The 16,488-nt window shown below is 45.1% G+C and overlaps 1 protein-coding gene across 5 annotated transcripts in view; it reads left to right on the forward strand.

The window, feature by feature from the left end:
- CHERP (calcium homeostasis endoplasmic reticulum protein) overlaps window positions 1–16,488 on the forward strand; it is a 106,490-nt gene that overhangs the window by 50,364 nt on the left and 39,638 nt on the right. For 4 of the 5 annotated variants that reach the window (XM_073559856.1, XM_073559858.1, XM_073559860.1 and 1 more), the window contains exons 5-10: window positions 1,287–1,438; window positions 8,188–8,299; window positions 13,530–13,619; window positions 13,701–14,031; window positions 14,141–14,319; window positions 14,697–15,129. In XM_073559856.1, the coding sequence (XP_073415957.1) occupies window positions 1,287–1,438; window positions 8,188–8,299; window positions 13,530–13,619; window positions 13,701–14,031; window positions 14,141–14,319; window positions 14,697–15,129 (1,297 nt within the window). The remainder of the gene's footprint in view (window positions 1–1,286; window positions 1,439–8,187; window positions 8,300–13,529; window positions 13,620–13,700; window positions 14,032–14,140; window positions 14,320–14,696; window positions 15,130–16,488) is intronic. The other variant, XM_073559859.1, reaches the window with a different exon arrangement.

Here is a 16,488-nt window from a genome sequence, read left to right on the forward strand (position 1 = left end):
AATTTTCACCTTAACCCCTTCCTGACATGCCCCGTACTAGTACTGCCCTGCTGAGTGCCGCTGTGATCGGGTGTAGGTGTCAGCTGTATGTGAAAGGAGACTTCCGGCAGCAGTGTCCACGGAGTTGTCGACTGCCACATTTTGCTCTGGGGTATATGAATTTAGAAATGAATATTGTCGGAGGGAAATTAGGGGTCTCAATTTGTTTAGTTGATCATAGTTGGGGTCAGTTCTTGGGGGGAGGTGGAGTATGGGATTATCACTAAAATTGAGGAATCTCATTAGGGCTTCTTAACAGGCTAGGGACATGACAGCTGCAAATACACAGGTACTGTTGACAAATGTACAAATTTTGTTGGCCAGTAGGATCAGATTGTGTTGTGTGGTGTCTTTTGGTTTTGGTTTGGTGGGCTGCTAAAAAAGGGGGAATTTGAGGAGAAAATGAACTGTCATGATTTGTCCTGCATCTGAAGCCTCAGCAGTGACGGCCAACGGCGCTACTATCGGGCAGTGTGATCCCGTGGAGGAAGAGTCGTCGTCACTTGCTGAAAACTGCTACCTAAAGTACCGTGGTGGTCTCGAGGGACTCAATTTCTCTATCAAAGGAGAGAGAAATGAATTTTAAATTGGACTTGTATATAAAATTCTGTGGTTATGTTTGATCATGTGACGGGATCATAAAAACCGGTCCTGATCATGCTTTCCAGGGTCTCTGGTAAACTAGCCTGATGCAGTCCCTGGCCACCTTATCCCAAACCAGTCTTCAGTTGGTTAACGGGTCTTTGACAGGTCTCACGTGGGAAAGACCTGCTAATGAACTGGAGCAAGTCCGGGAGAAGCTGTCCAGGGACTGCGTCTGACAATTAAGGTCCCTCCCTATAGTCTCTGACCTGCTTTTTCAAAATATGTTTACCCTGAAATGCTGCAACGTTTCTGAATAAAACATGCCTGGCTGCACTCGTTCCGCCAGGCTCTGCTTGTGAGTCTAATGACGAGTTTCTTTTAATATGGATTGGCTGGTGCCGCTCACTCCTGTTGTATGCATGTGACTTATTGTAATGAATTGGTGTGCGATGCCTACCAATCATGGCTTGTGTCCCATCAGGCATGCACAGAGCAAGTCTTATCAGCACCGCTAGTTTCCCAATGTGGAAGGGAGCAGTACTGGAGGACCCCTTTATGCTTAGGGGTTTTTGTTAATTTTTAACTGCGTGTGCAAAATTTAAATGGACATAAATAACGAAAAGGAAAATAGATAATAAGTCACTGAAATTTCTATTCTTTAGGCTGGCAAAAATTGGATGTTCAGCAACGCAAAATCCCCTCAGCACTGTGAGCTCATGGCTGGTCACCTTCGCAATCGCATCACGGCTGAAGGTGCACATTTTGAATTGCGCTTGCACCTCATATATCTGACTAATGACGTGCTACATCATTGGTAAGTAATGTTGTTGATGGTAGAATATAGTATGTATGTATGTATATACATGCAATGTATGTTTCTCCTACGCCTCATTGGGGGACACAGACAGTAGGTGTTATGCTGCTTGCCACTAGGAGGACACTAAGTAAACCAGAAAAAAAGTTAACTCCTCCCCTGCAGTATCCACCCTCTCGCTGGATGAGATTTCTCCAGTTCTTGCTTAGTGTCTGTAGGAGGCACTTGGGTCTGGTTTCAGACCCCACCGTTTTATTTTATTTTTGAATTTTCTGTAAATTTTTATTTTTTAATTAACGGAGTGAAGGGGGCGACGGTTCCTTTCTATGGCCCGCTCTCCCCCGAACCAATAACAGGCAAGCACGCGGAGTATACCTCCCCGTACACTTTCCTGTGACGAACGGGGCTGATTCCTCTGACGATTCCTTACGGTGGACGGATATGAGGGCAAGCGCAACAGAAGAAGCATGGAGTGCATGGAGACTGGCGGAGGTCCAGCTCATTTACCTACAGCGCTCCTGAATGCCCTGAATCAGCCCCATAGCTCTCCATCCCCTTTAAGAACTCCTCCAGCTCTGCTACTTCCAGCCAGGAGGATGAGAAGACTGCATGGATGGCCCCAGACAGCGCGGCCGGCCTGAGCACTGGAGTAGAGGTATTGGGTCGGGTCCTGGTCCCCGGGAGAGGCGCTGATTTAGTCTCTGCAGCGGTGCTCCGGGCTCCCCCCCCAGGCTGTGAGGCGCACTCTGCCGGATACCGGGTGACACTGCTGGGCCACCGCTATTCCTCCCGGGGACACAGCACAGGACCGGGGTAAGCTGCATCTGCCCTGAGAACAAAGCTTAACCCCTTCTCGGCACATTCCCTGCAGCTGTAGACCAGACTCTTGCCTTTAACCCTTTCAGGAGCGCTATGTCTCAATATAAGGAGGCTAAACGGGCTGCTAAGAAGCACACGGCGTTTTTTACTGTGTGTACCACTTGCAAGACTGCCTTGCCCAGTGCCCAGACTAATCCATTATGCACGGACTGCGACCCGGCCTGCGCTCAAACGCCCCTCGCCGCTGCTGCTGCGGGACTTCCTGCGTTTAGTCCCCCTGAGTGGGCTGCATCCCTGTCACGGTGAGTGGAGTCACTGACCCAGGCCATAGACTCCCTCCGGGAAGCCTCTTTAAGTCAGAAAGCGTCTTTACCACCTGAGCAGGGCTCAGGCGACGGCGGGGAACCGTCCAACAGCAGGGGCCGTACTCGCTCAAGGGATGGTCAGGCTAGAAAGCGGACCCATGACGCGTCCCCTAGTCTCGCTTGCGCTTCAGCACTGGCGAGTTCTGTCTCTCACTCTCCCTCCTATTCGCAGCGAACCCGACTCTGAGTTCGAATTTGACACGTCAGCCCCTCAGAATCCTCCAACTGACCAAGAGTCTCTTGATTCTCTTATAGAATCAGTCAATAGGATTCTGGAGTTGTATGAGGAAAATATTCCCGCTCCAGCACACGCTATCTCATTTAAGAGGACCACATGTGTACGAAGGTTATTTGCCAGCCATCCGGAGTTTAAGGACATTGTCCAGAAACATAGGGATCGGCCACATAAGTGGTTCACAGGGCAAAAGTCTACTTGAGACTAAATACCCTTTTGCTCCAGACCTAATGAAGGATTGGTTACAGTACCCCTCGGTGGACCCTCCTGTATCGCGTCTTGCTTCTAAGACACCCTCTTATCCGTTTCTGAGGGCTCCGCAGTCAGAAACCCCTCCGATCGTCAAAGTGACTACCTTGCCTGCTCAGTTTTTGAAGCTTCAGGAGCGGCGCTTTTTCCACCTTTCGCGGCGACTTGGGTCACTAAGGCAATGGCCGCGTGGGCAGAAGTCTTAATTACTGCCTTCCAGGGTACCAATCTTCCTCCGGAGGCAACCAGGGTCACCAGGCAGATAATTCACGCAGCGGACTTTGTAGTGGACGCTTCTTTAGATGCTGCCAATTGCGCTGCTCAAACTGCCGCTAATGCAATCTCCATTAGAAGAGCCCTATGACTCCACGACTGGCGGGCGGATTCCACATCTAAAAGATCGTTGACTTCTCTGCCCTATCAGACTGGTCGTCTTTTTGGAGAGAAACTGGACCAGCTCATTTCTGATACTACCGGAGGAAAGAGTAAATTCCTTCCTCAACAAAAGGCTGATTGGCCGTTTCGGTGCCAACAGCCGACGCGTTTTCGCCTTTTCGCAACAATTACGGTTGGTCCTCCACTACCTTCTCTTCCGGATCAAGGCGGTCCCCGTGCGGAGACAGAGGCTCACAGGTCTCATACAGACCTAACCGCTATTGGAAGCCCAGGCCAAGGGCATCTGGATCTAGGGGAGCCAGATCCCATAGATCTTCTACACAATGACTTGTTGCGGTATCCGACGGACACCGACAAAGTAGACGGTCGTCTACTTTCCTTCAGTCACGCCTGGCTCTCAGTCGTCCACGACAAGTGGGTCAGGGAGCTAGTGTCCTCCGGATACAAGATAGAGTTTTCGTCCGTCTCTCCCCACAGCCCCCCCCCCCCGACACGTTTTTTTTCCGGTCCTCACCCCCCCAAGAAAAAGGCAAGATCTTTCCTTCGGGCTGTTCAGGCTCTGTGAAGGGACGGAGTCATCATTCCGGTCCCTCATCACGAAAGGTTCAGGAGTTTTTATTCAATCCTTTTTGTGGTTCCAAAGAAAGACTGGGCGATGCAGCCCATACTGGATCTCAAACTGCTAAATCAGTTTGTCAAGGTACGGCGATTCCGAATGGAATCTCTGATCAGTTGTCGCTTCCATGGAAAAAGGAGAGTTCCTAGCATCCATCTACATCAAGGACGCTTACCTTCACATTCCGATCTGCCCGTCCCACCAGCACTTACTGCGTTTTGCAATTCACGAGGAACACCTCCAGTTCGTTGCCTTGCCCTTCGGACTTGCCACCGCCCCCCAGGGTCTTTACCAAGGTCATGGCGGCTTTCATGGCCATTCTCCACTCTCGGGGAGTGGTGTTGCTACCGTATCTGGACGACCTGCTCATCAAGGGTCCGTCCCTTCCAGCCTGTGATGAGTCCGTGGATATAACAGTAAATACACTTTCTCGCCTGGGCTGGAAGATAAACTTCGAGTCTTTCCCAAAACTGGCCCAGCAGATTTCCTGTTTAGGAATGATCTTGGACACTTCCCGTGGGTTGGTCATTCTCCCTCCAGAAAAGACCCAAGCCTTACAACAGGCAGCACGGACTCTTTCCCGACTGGTTTCTCCATTCGTTTCAGCATGAGAGTTCTTGGAAAGATGGTGGCAGCGATGGAAGCAGTTCCATTCGCACAGTTCGCACTGAAGTCCTCCCTGAGTCACGGGAGGTCTTTTCTCCGAGTAAGATGGTTGGTAGTAACCACCGACGCAAGTGTTCTGGGCTGGGGTGCGGTCTTTCGTCACCACACGTCACAGGGTCGTTGGTCAACTTGAGAGTCACGTCTCCCCATCAACATCTTGGAGATACATGCAATCAGATTAGCTCTACAGAGTTTCCACCATCTCCTCGCAGGTCACCCCATCAGGATCCAATCCGACAACACTATGGCTGTAGCGTATATCAACCGCCAGGGAGGTAGTCGGAGCAGGATGGCCATGCACGAAGTGAGTCACGTGCTCCATTGGGCATAGACCAACTATTCGCCCATCTCAGCAATCCACATCCCGGGCGTAGAGAATTGGGCGACAGATTTTCTCAGTCGCCAAGGCCTTGCCTCGGGAGAGTGGTCTCTTCATCCGGAAGTCTTTCAGCAGATTTGTCATCATTGGGGGACTCCGGATGTTGATCTCATGGCTTCAAGACTAAAGATTAAACAACAAGGTTCCTCGATTCATTGCGCAATCCATGCACCATCGGAGCGGACGCCCTAGTTCTGTCGTGGCACCGATTACAGCTCCCGTACATCTTCACCCCCCTCTTCCCTTGCTTCCGAGGGTCATCAAGAAGATCAGAACAGAGTGAGTACCAGTGATCCTAGTCGCGCCAGATTGGCCACGCCAGGCATGGTACGCAGAACTGATACAACTGGTCGCCGACGTCCCCTGGCGACTTCCAGATCGCATGGATCTACTCTCTCAGGGCCCGTTTTACCACCAGAACTCCAGGGCCCTGTCTTTGACGGCGTGGTCGTTGAATCCTGGATTTTAGCACAGACTGGGTTCTCTCACGACGTGATTTCCACCATGATTAGTGCTAGGAAACCTGTGTCCATGCGCATCTATCACTACACCTGGAAAACTTTCTTTTCATGGTGCAAGGAGCATGGTCGAACCCCTCTGGTGTTTTTCCATTCCGGACATATTGGAATTCCTTCAATCTGGATTAAAGTCAGGCCTCGTGCTTAGCTCACTCAAGGGCCAGATTTCGGCCTTGTCAGTGCTATGCCAACTCGAAATTGCCACCAAACCTCAGGTCAAGACATTCATTCAGGGAGTCTCCCATGTGGCGCCTCCTTATAGAAGGCAATTGGAGTCATGGGACCTTTTAACCTGGTTTTCGGGGCCTTATAGGAGGCTCCTTTCAAATCGCTGCAGGGCGTGCCACTGACCGTCCTTTCTTGGAAGGTCATCTTTCTAGTGGCTATTACGTCAACCAGACGAGTTCCGGAATTGGCGGCCCTGTCCTGCTGACCTCCGTTCCTAAACTTTCATCAGGGCAAGGCAGTTCTCAGGACGTTCCCGTCCTTCCTGCCCAAAGTCGTATCCTCTTTCCATCTCAATGAGGAAATTGTTTTGCCTTCCTTTTGTCCAGCACCAGTCCATCGCATTGAGAAGGCCCTCCACACCCTGGATGTGGTTAGGGCCTTGAAGACGGTACGTCTCGCGGACGGCTCCCTTCCGCAAGTTAGACGCCCTGTTCATACTTCCAGAGGGGCTTAAGAAGGGTCTAGCCACTTCAAAAGGAACGTTAGCCAGGTAGATTCGCTTGGCGATTCAGGAATCCTTCCTTGTCAGGAACGCGAGTGTCCCAGCAGAGATTAAGGCGCACTCTACCCGCTCAGTGGGCGCCTCTTGGGCCATTCGGCACCAGGCCTCGGCAGAACAGGTCTGCAAGGCTGCGACTTGGTCCAGTCTGCATACTTTTACAAATCATTACCAAATTCATTCTCGGGCCTCTGCGGATGCAGCTCTCGGCAAACGCATCCTGCAATCGGCAGTACCACAGTGTTAAGTCAGTGATACATGCTGTATTAGCAGATGTATGCTCCCCACCCAGGGACTGCTTTAGAACGTCCCACTGTCTGTGACCCCCAATGAGGCGTAGGAGAAATGGGTATTTTTGTGTACTCACCATAAAATCCTTTTCTCCAAGCCAATCATTGGGGGACACAGCACCCACCCTGTTTAGCCTGTTAGCTCACTGTAGCATTCTTAGGTTTTAACATAGTTATGGTTATTGTTGACTGTTTATGCTCATACTGCTTTTTTCACCGAACTTGAGAAATCTCATCCAGCGAGAGGGTGTATACTGCAGGGGAGGAGCTAACTTTTTTTCTGGTTTACTTAGTGTCCTCCGAGTGGCAAGCAGCATAACACCCACTGTCTGTGTCCACCAGTGATTGGCTCGGAGAAAAGGATTGTACGGTGACTACACAAAAATCCTTATTTACCCCTGTGCCCACATACCATTGGTGTGCCCCATTTTGCCCATGTACTTTTTATGGTCATTATCGACTTTGATCTTACTGTTTCCTGTACTTTTGATCTATTTCAATAAAATTACTTTTGTATTTTTGTAAATTTTTGTATTGGACTTTTTTTTAAATATAATCCTGTTTTAACCTTATGACAGAAAGAACAGGACTTGTAACAGGAAAATTTGATTTTAACAATACAATACAAATTTCAGAATCGCACGTTTCGGCCGAATGGCCTTTATCAAGGGGAAACGTGCGTTGGGGAGGGTACACCCTGATGGACCTCTATTACGGACCAGTCAGAAAGGTAATATTATGCAGTAATTTACTTTGTGCTTTTAACATATTCAGCACATATTGTGTGTAGTGATAGGTTCCATCACTGGGGCGAGCGATAATTATACACACCTTGTGTGTTCACTATGACTGGCTATTTACAATATTATGGGATATATGTAGGATTCTGAAATTTTGTATTGTATTGTTAAAATCAAATTTATCCCTGTGTCCACATACCATTGGTGTGCCCCATTTTGCCCATATACTTTTTATGGTCATTATCGACTTTGATCTTACTGTTTCCTGTACTTTTGATCTATTTCAATAAAATGACTTTTGTAAATTTTTGTATTTGACTTTTTGTTCGTTTTTTTCTTTATATATTCTACATATACGTTTGCGATAGTCCCTATCATGTCCATTTATATACCCATTTTTTTTATATCATATAGTCATATATTTGTTACACTAGTATAAATGAGGTTTTCTTCCATGAAACCATTATTTTATCAATTACAGTAGGTGTTGGCAACATATACCCATGGTTTTTGATTTTACGCTCAAAGTTTACTTTATGCAGTTCAACACAACATACCCGTTTCTGACCAGACACTTTTTTTTTCTTAAACTGATTTGTTTTACGTGCCCGTAAAGTCATATGAAGTCATGTTGACCAATTTTCTTTAGATATATTTGGGGAAAGCATTTTAAATTTTGCATAAGCATTGTAGCAGATGTGTATTTGTCCTAAGATTATTTTTTTTTCCTCTTTTTTTTTGTCCCCTAGTCAGAGGAAGCAGGCACGGGATCTTCTAGCTGCCCTTCAAAAAGTAGTTGTCCCAATTTACTGTACCAGTTTTTTAGCAGTGGAAGAGGACAAGCAGCAGAAGATTGCACGTGTAAGTACTGCAGGTAGCGTTTCTGAGATATGACAGAAGCTTATTTCTATGATGGGCAGGTTAAAGATGAATCTGTGGCAGGAAATAAAATACTCATCCTTTTTTTTTTTTTTTTTTTTTTTTATTTTACCCTATCTAATAATTATCACTCACTGATGAGGTGTGACAGCAAAAAGTTGTCCAGTGGGTTTTACATGTATATTAATGAAACGTAATACTAAAATTTTGAAAAATTTACAAATGGCCCAATTTCCCTCCTCAAGGTCTTCCTTTTTCTTTCTGTGAGTCTGTCTGGCATAATTCTTTGGTTACCGGTAAGCTTGTCTACCTAAGTTGTGATGCTCAGTTAGCTAATAAACTGAGCCAGAGATCTAGCTCCTTCACTGATACAAGGATGTGGAGAAGGCTCTCTGCCACTGTTGCTTGTTATGGAATATAAATTCTTACAGCTCAAGTTGCGCCACCAGGACCATGTGACAGAGTGAAATTGGGCCATCTGTAAAGTTCTGGAAATTTAAATCATTTAAAATTAAGTGATGTTTGAATAACTTTTTCTATTGTCAGATCACCTCTAACTTCAGGACATAAAAATGGCTTAACCCCTTCCTGCCATCCGACGTACTATCCTGTCCACGGTACCCGGGCCCGTATGACCGGGGACGGGATAGTACGTCGGCGCGATCAGCGGCGCCCACGTGGTGAGCGCCGCTGATCGCGGCCGGGTGTCAGCTGATTATCACAGCTGACACCCGGCACAATGTGTCAGGGGCGGTCACGGACCGCCCCCGACACGTTAGCCCCTTGCACACCGCGATCAAACACGATCGCGGTGTACCGGGGGTTAAAGGGAAGCATCGGCAGGGAGGGGGCTCCCTCCGTGCTTCCCTGAGCCCCCCACGGCAGCGCAATGTGCAGCGCTGCTACGGGGGACTCCCTTCCTCCAGGCCCCCGAATCCAAGATGGCGACGGGGGCCTTCGGGGGCCTGCGGAAGCTGGCTTCCTCAGTGCCTGCAAAGCGCAGGCATGAGGAAGCCTTCTGCAGTGCCTGTGTCAGATCGCTGATCTGTCACAGTGATCTATGATGTGACAGATCAGCGATCTGTCACAGGACAGTGATGTCCCACCTGGGACTATTTAATAAAGTAAAAAAAAAAAATAAAAAAAAGTGTAAAAATAATTTAAAAAAAATCGCCAAATAAATTAGAAAAAAAAAAAAAATATTCCCCCAATAAATCCATTTTTTGGAAATAATAAAAAAAAAATAAAAATAAAAGTACACATATTGGGTATCGCCGCGTCCGTAACGACCCGCCCTATAAAACTGTCCCATTAGTTAACCCCTTTAGCGAACCCCTTAAAAAATAAAAATAAAAAACGAAGCAAAAAATAATGATTTATTATCATACCGCCAAACAAAAAGTGTAATAACGCGCGATCAAAAAGACGCATATAAATATCCATGGTACCGCTGAAAACGTCATCTTGTCCCGCAAAAAACGAGCTGCCACACAGCATCATCAGCGGAAAAATAAAAAAGTTATAGCTCGCTGAATAAAGCGATGCAAAAATAATTATTTTTTATATAAAATAGTTTTCATTGCATAAAACCGACAAAAACATAAAAAACGACCTAAATGAGGTATCGCTGTAACCGTACTGACCCGAAGAATAAAACCGCTTTATCAATTTTACCGCACGCGGAACGGTGTAAACGCACCCCCCCCAAAAGAAATTCATGAAACGCTGGTTTTTGTTCATTCTGCGTCCCAAAAATCGGAATAAAAAGCGATCAAAAAATTTCACGTGCCCGAAAATGGTACCAATAAAAACGTCAACTTGTCCCGCAAAAAATAAGACCTCACATGACTCGGTGGGTCAAAATACGGAAAAATTATAGCTCTCAATATGTGGTGATGCAAAAACTATTTTTACAATAAAAAGCGTCTTTTAGCGTGCGACAGCCGCCAAACATAAAAACCGCCATAAATAGTAAATCAAACCCCCCGTTTTCACCCCCTTAGTTAGGGAAAAATAATAAAATTAAAAAAATGTATTTATTTCCATATTTCCATTAGGGTAAGGGCTAGGGTTAGGGCTAGGGGTATGTTGGGATAGGGTTAGGGCTAGGGTTAGGGCTAGGGTTAGGGTTAGGGGCGTGTTGGGGTTCGGGTTGGAGTTAGAATTGGGGGTTTCCACTGTTTGGGCACATCAGGGGCTCTCCAAATGCAACATGGCATCTGATCTCAATTCCAGCCAATTCTGAGTTGAAAAAGTCAAATGGTGCTCCTTCCCTTCCAAGCTCTGCTATGCGCCCAAACAGTGTTTTACCCCCACATGTAGGGTATCAGCCTACTCAGGACAAATTGCAAAACAATTTTTGGGGTCCAATTTCTCCTGTTACCCTTAGGAAAATAAAAAATTGGGGGCAAAAATATCATTTTTGTGGAAAAAAAATGATTTTTTTATTTTCACGTCCGAGTGTTATAAACTTCTGTGAAGCACTTGGGGGTTCAAAGTGCTCACCACACATCTAGATAAGTTCCGTGGGGGGTCTAGTGTCCAAAATGGGGTCACTTGTGGGGAGTTTCAATAGTTTAGGTACATCAGGGGCTCTCCAAACGCACATGACACCCGCAGACCATTCCATCAAAGTCTGCATTCCAAAACGTCACTGCTTCCCTTCCGAGCCCCGACGTGTGTCCATACAGTAGTTTTCTCCCACATATGGGGTGTCAGCGTACTCAGGACAAATTGGACAACAACTTTTGGGGTCCAATTTCTCCTGTTACCCTTGGGAAAATGAAAAAATTGGGGAGTAATTGATCATGTTTGTGGAAAAAATACGATTTTTTTATTTTCATGCCCTGGCATTATAAATTTCTGTGAAGCCCTTGGGGGTTCAAAGTGCTCACCTCACATCTAGATACGTTCCTTAGTGGGTCTAGTTTTCAAAATGGTGTCATTTGTGAGGGGTTTCCACTGTTTAGGTACATTAGGGGCTCTCCAAAGGCAACATGACACCCGCAGACCATTCCATCAAAGTCTGCATTCCAAAACGTCACTACTTCCCTTCCGAGCCCCGACGTGTGCCCTTACAGTAGTTTTCTCCCACATATGGGGTATCAGCATACTCAGGACAAATTGGACAACAACTTTTGGGGTCCAATTTCTCCTGGTACCCTTGGGAAAATAAAAAAATGGTGATTAAAAGATCATGTTTGTGGAAAAAATACGAATTTTTTATTTTCACGCCCGGGTGTTATAAACTTCTGTGAAGCACTGGGGGGGTCAAAGTGCTCACCACACATCTAGATAAGTTCCTTAGGGGGTCTAGTTTCCAAAATGGTGTCATTTGTGGGGGGGGTTCCACTGTTTTGGTACATCAGGAGTTTTCCAAACGCGACATGGTGTCCGATCTCAATTCCAGCCCAAAACGTCAAATGGCGCTGCTTCCCTTCCGAGCTCTGCCATGCGCCCAAATAGTGGTTTACCCCCACATGTGGGGTATCAGCGTACTCAGGACAAATTGCACAATAACTTTTAGGGTCCTGTTACCCTTGGAAAAATAAGAATTGAGGGTGAAAAGATCATTTTTGTGGAAAAAATATGATTTTTTAATTGTATGGCTTTATGTTATAAACTTCTGTGAAGCCCATGGGGGTTCAAAGTTCTCACCACATATCTAGATAAGTTCCTTGGGGGGTCTAGTTTCCAAAATGGGGTCACTTGTAGGGGGTTTCCACTGTTTAGGTACATCAGGGACTCTCCAAATGTGACATGGCGTCCAATCTGAATTCCAGCCAATTTTGCATTGAAAAAGTCAAACGGCGCTCCTTCCATTCTGAGCTCTGCCATGCGCAGAAACAGTCGTTCCCCCCCACATATCAGGTATCTGCGTACTCAGGACAAATTGCACAATAACTTTTGCAGTTCAATTTCTCCTGTTACCCTTGGTAAAATAAAAAAAATTGAACCTGAAGTATTTTTTTTTATGAAAAAAAGTTGATCATTTTTTTTTTAAATATTCAAAAAAATTCCTGTGACGCACCTAAAGGGTTAATAAACTTCTTGAATGTGGTTTTGAGCACCTTAAGGGGTGCAGTTTTTAGAATGGTGTCACTTTTGGGTATTTTCTATCATATAGACCCCTCAAAGTGACCTCAAATGTGATGTGGTCCTAAAAATAAAATGGTGTTGTAAAAATGAGAAATCGCTGGTCAACTTTTAACCCTTATAACTTCCTAACAAAAAAAAATTTTGGTTCCAAAATTGTGCTGATGTAAAGTAAACATGTGGGAAATGTTAGTTATCAAGTTTTTTGTGTGCCGTATCTCTGTGATTTAAGGGCATAAAAATTCAAAGTTGGAAAATCGCGAAATTTTCAAAATTTTCGCCAAATTTCCGTTTTTCTCACAAATAAACGCAAGTTATTTGAATGAAATTTTACCACTAACATGAAGTACAATATGTCACGAGAAAACAGTGTCAGAATCACCGGGATCCATGGAAGCGTTCCAGAGTTATGACCTCATAAAGGTACAGTGGTCAGAATTGTAAAAATTGGCCCGGTCATGAACGTGCAAACCACCCTTGGGGGTGAAGGGGTTAAAGAGCGGTCCATTGCTTGTGGACACGTTATTTGAGCCTGATCTCACAGCTGCCAACAAAATGGTGTCTCCCGCAGACTTGAACCTACCATTTTATTTCTGGTCTGCGATTCATTTAAATGCATAGCCTACTGAAATCTTTCGCGGTTACTTTTCTATTTTTGTAAGCTACCGTTGATACATGACCATCTTTTTTTTGCTGCTGTGGCTTCCATCTAATTATGGCATTGCATTGTCTTCACGAGACACCCTTTTTTCTGCAAACTAGCTGTGTTTTAGCTACAGCTGTTTACATAGTCTATCCTAAGGGGCCCTACACTATAGATGGCTATATGCTGAACTATTTGTCTGTCAGCTATCTTTTCTGACTGCTCCCTTTACAGGAGTATTTGCTTTGCCAAGTGCTCCTGTGTTCTCTGAGAGAACTGCTGCCAGACTCTGATGGCAGGGGCTTATCTTACCGAGAACAAAGGACAAGCAGTCCAAAATCTGACATGCCTAATTGCAATCTTCCCCAACATTAATGCCTGGAAATATGGAAAAAAAAATACTCCTTATTCAGGAGGTAAGCAGTAGTGCATCAAACAAAAATGAACTTAAAAATATTCCTTTTCCATTGGTAGTTACTTCAGTTGTGGGAGAAGAATGGCTACTTTGATGAGGCTACTATCCAGCAGCTGCAGAGTCCTGCCCTTGGATTGGGACAACACCAGGTAATGTCTATCATCATAGTCTGTGGTTTGAGATATCAGGAACTCATTATTGGATAAACCTGAATCGTGTTTTCCTTTTAGGCTGCTTTACTGAGCGAATGCTCCAGTGCAGTGCAGCCAGTCCTTGTGGCGTTCCAGCAGCAAATTCAGAACTTAAAGACACAACATGAGGAATTTGTAGCTGGTCTAAAACAGCAGCAGCAACAACAACAACAACAACAACAGCAGCAGCAACAACAACAACAACAACAGCAGCAGCAGCAACAACAACAACAGCAGCAGCAACAACAACAGCAGCAGCAACAACAACAACAACAACAGCAGCAGCAAATTCAGATACCAGTAATGGAGCCTATTCCCGAACCACCAGCTCCTGCCCCTGCGCCTGCTCCAGCTCAGTTACCCCCACCAGGTAATAGCTGTTACTTATCTGCCACTCTATGTTCATTTAAGCTTACATGTTATTATGCCATTATTTCAAACACTTTTCTATCTTGTTCATATTGTCTTTTGTCTCATAGAGGATGTGAAACCTACACTTCCTATCCCACCGGCTGTTGAATTTGAACCTCCTCCTGGGAGCGTACCAGATCCTGGAAATACAGGAAACAGAGGTCCAGCACCCCACGAAACCATGCCTCCTAATAAACCTCCGTGGTTCGACCAGCCACAACCTATGGCACCATGGGGCCAGCAACAGGTATTAGATGTCTATAAAATAATAATTGCAAAAAATCATGGAACTAAGTGTTTAAGCATAAATTCCATCTTAACACATTGTAGGACAACCTCCGCAGACTGCATAAAAGTAGAATTATACTCCTTCTAATGTGCAAAATAGGAAGTGATTTTTATTTATTTCCCCTACATATTTTAGAATTATTTGATATTACACGTGGTGACAATTTTAATTTAAGATATTCGTATTGAGAGAGCCACAGATTGAATGATTGTATTTTACTTTTTTATATTGGTTACCAGCACATCTAAGGTGTGTGGGTGTGGGATTTTGCGCACATTTCAACTTTATGTAAAATGACTATCTTTAAATTCTTGTCATTTTAACTTTATCTTTAGCCCTGTGATCAGCCCCCTTTTCCTCATCATCAGGGCCCCCCTCATTGCCCTCCATGGAATAATAGCCACGAAGGTATGTGGAGCGACAGAGACCCCAACTGGAACAATGAACCTGAACCAGCATGGAACAATCAGCGAGAACCTCCATGGAATAACCAGTTTGATGCTCCTTGGAGTAACCAACATGAGCAACCACCGTGGGGTGGTGGTGCTCAAAGAGACCCACATTTTCGCATGCAACATCCTCCACATTTTCGGGGGCCATTTCCACCTCATCAACAGCACCCTCCACAGTTCAATCAGCCACCTCATCCTCATAATTTCAACAGATTTCCACCACGTTTTATGCAAGACGATTTTCCACCACGCCATCCTTTTGAGAGACCACCCTTTCCTCATCGTTTTGATTATCCTCAAGGAGACTTTCCTGCAGGTAGTATTGATTGTAGTCCATCCTATTAGTGTCCTCTTCTCTATTGAATAGTAGACTAAAGAAAACTAGATGCTTTGTAAATTGTTTCCTTATGATGGGAAAATAGGGACGTTAAACGGTTTGCAGTGATAATTGTGCACCTATTTATGACTTTGCCACTATTTAAATCACCTATGTAGTTTGGTAGAAAATATTGCAAAAACTCTACCTGGTTTAATTGAGAAATCTTTATTACAGGGATCTATCATCAGAGTTGACAATACAAGCTGCATCCATTATTAAATATATCTTAGACCCGATGAGGCTGATGAATTTTATTTACTACGAAATTCAAAGCAAGAATAGCTTTATAATCCTAATAGAAAAGAAACACCAAGGTTACTTACCGGTAGCCGGTTTTTCCGGAGCCCATGACGGCACACATGAGAGAGGGGATCCGCCCAGTCAGGACAGGAACCCTACTGAAGATAAAAGGGCGGTACCTCTCCCTCGCTTCAGTTGGTTTACAGAGCATGAGAGGCCCCCCGGGTTAGTACACATGGTAAAACTATCACCACATTATATCTAACTAGAAAAGCACCCAAACTATAGTGCACACCAAAGGAGTGAAAAAGGAGGGGAATATACAGGTGCCGTCATGGGCTCCGGAAAAACCGGCTACCGGTAAGTAACCTTGGTGTTTTCCCGTCTCCCATGACGGCACACTAGGGTGACCGGATCTCATATGGGGGGGAAAAATGTCAGAATCTTGTTCGTCTGGACCCCACAAAACGATTCCCCTTTCCAGATATTGAGAGAGCCAAAATTTGAGCTCGATCAAACGACGTTAACCCGTGCCGCTCGTCGCTCAAAGTTTGAAAAAATCCAAATTGAGGTATTTTAAGATTTAGGTATTTTGCATAGTCTGTTAGACTATAAAGAATGTGACAACAACATTGCAGAAATAGCCCTGACCAAATTTTCGAACCATTTGTGGTATTTGAATGCAGAGTTGGTGGGATTATCGTTTTTTGATCCCACCATTACAGACAATGAAAAGTTGTTAATGGCTAATAAATTGCTCAGTAGCACAGATGAACCATCAGAGCACGCTAACCTACATGAGTTGATAATTTTACATAGTTATCTAATCTATTCTAGAGCTTTTGTTAAAGTAGTTTTTGAAACGTCAGAATATAATGCTCGGCATTTGCTAACAACTTGCAGGACATATTGCTTTTGTTCTTCATCTTTTGTCAGTCGGTCGTTAAAGTCGGTTACTTCCTACCTCTTTTAATTTTTCTTTCCTAACTTTTGGATTTACAACCCTAGCGTGCTCTGATGGTTCATCTGTGCTACTGAGCAATTTATTAGCCATTA

This window comes from Dendrobates tinctorius, unplaced genomic scaffold (genome assembly GCF_039654945.1).
Source record: "Dendrobates tinctorius isolate UK_male_01 unplaced genomic scaffold, ASM3965494v1 ptg000276l, whole genome shotgun sequence".
Lineage (NCBI taxonomy): Eukaryota > Metazoa > Chordata > Amphibia > Anura > Dendrobatidae > Dendrobates > Dendrobates tinctorius.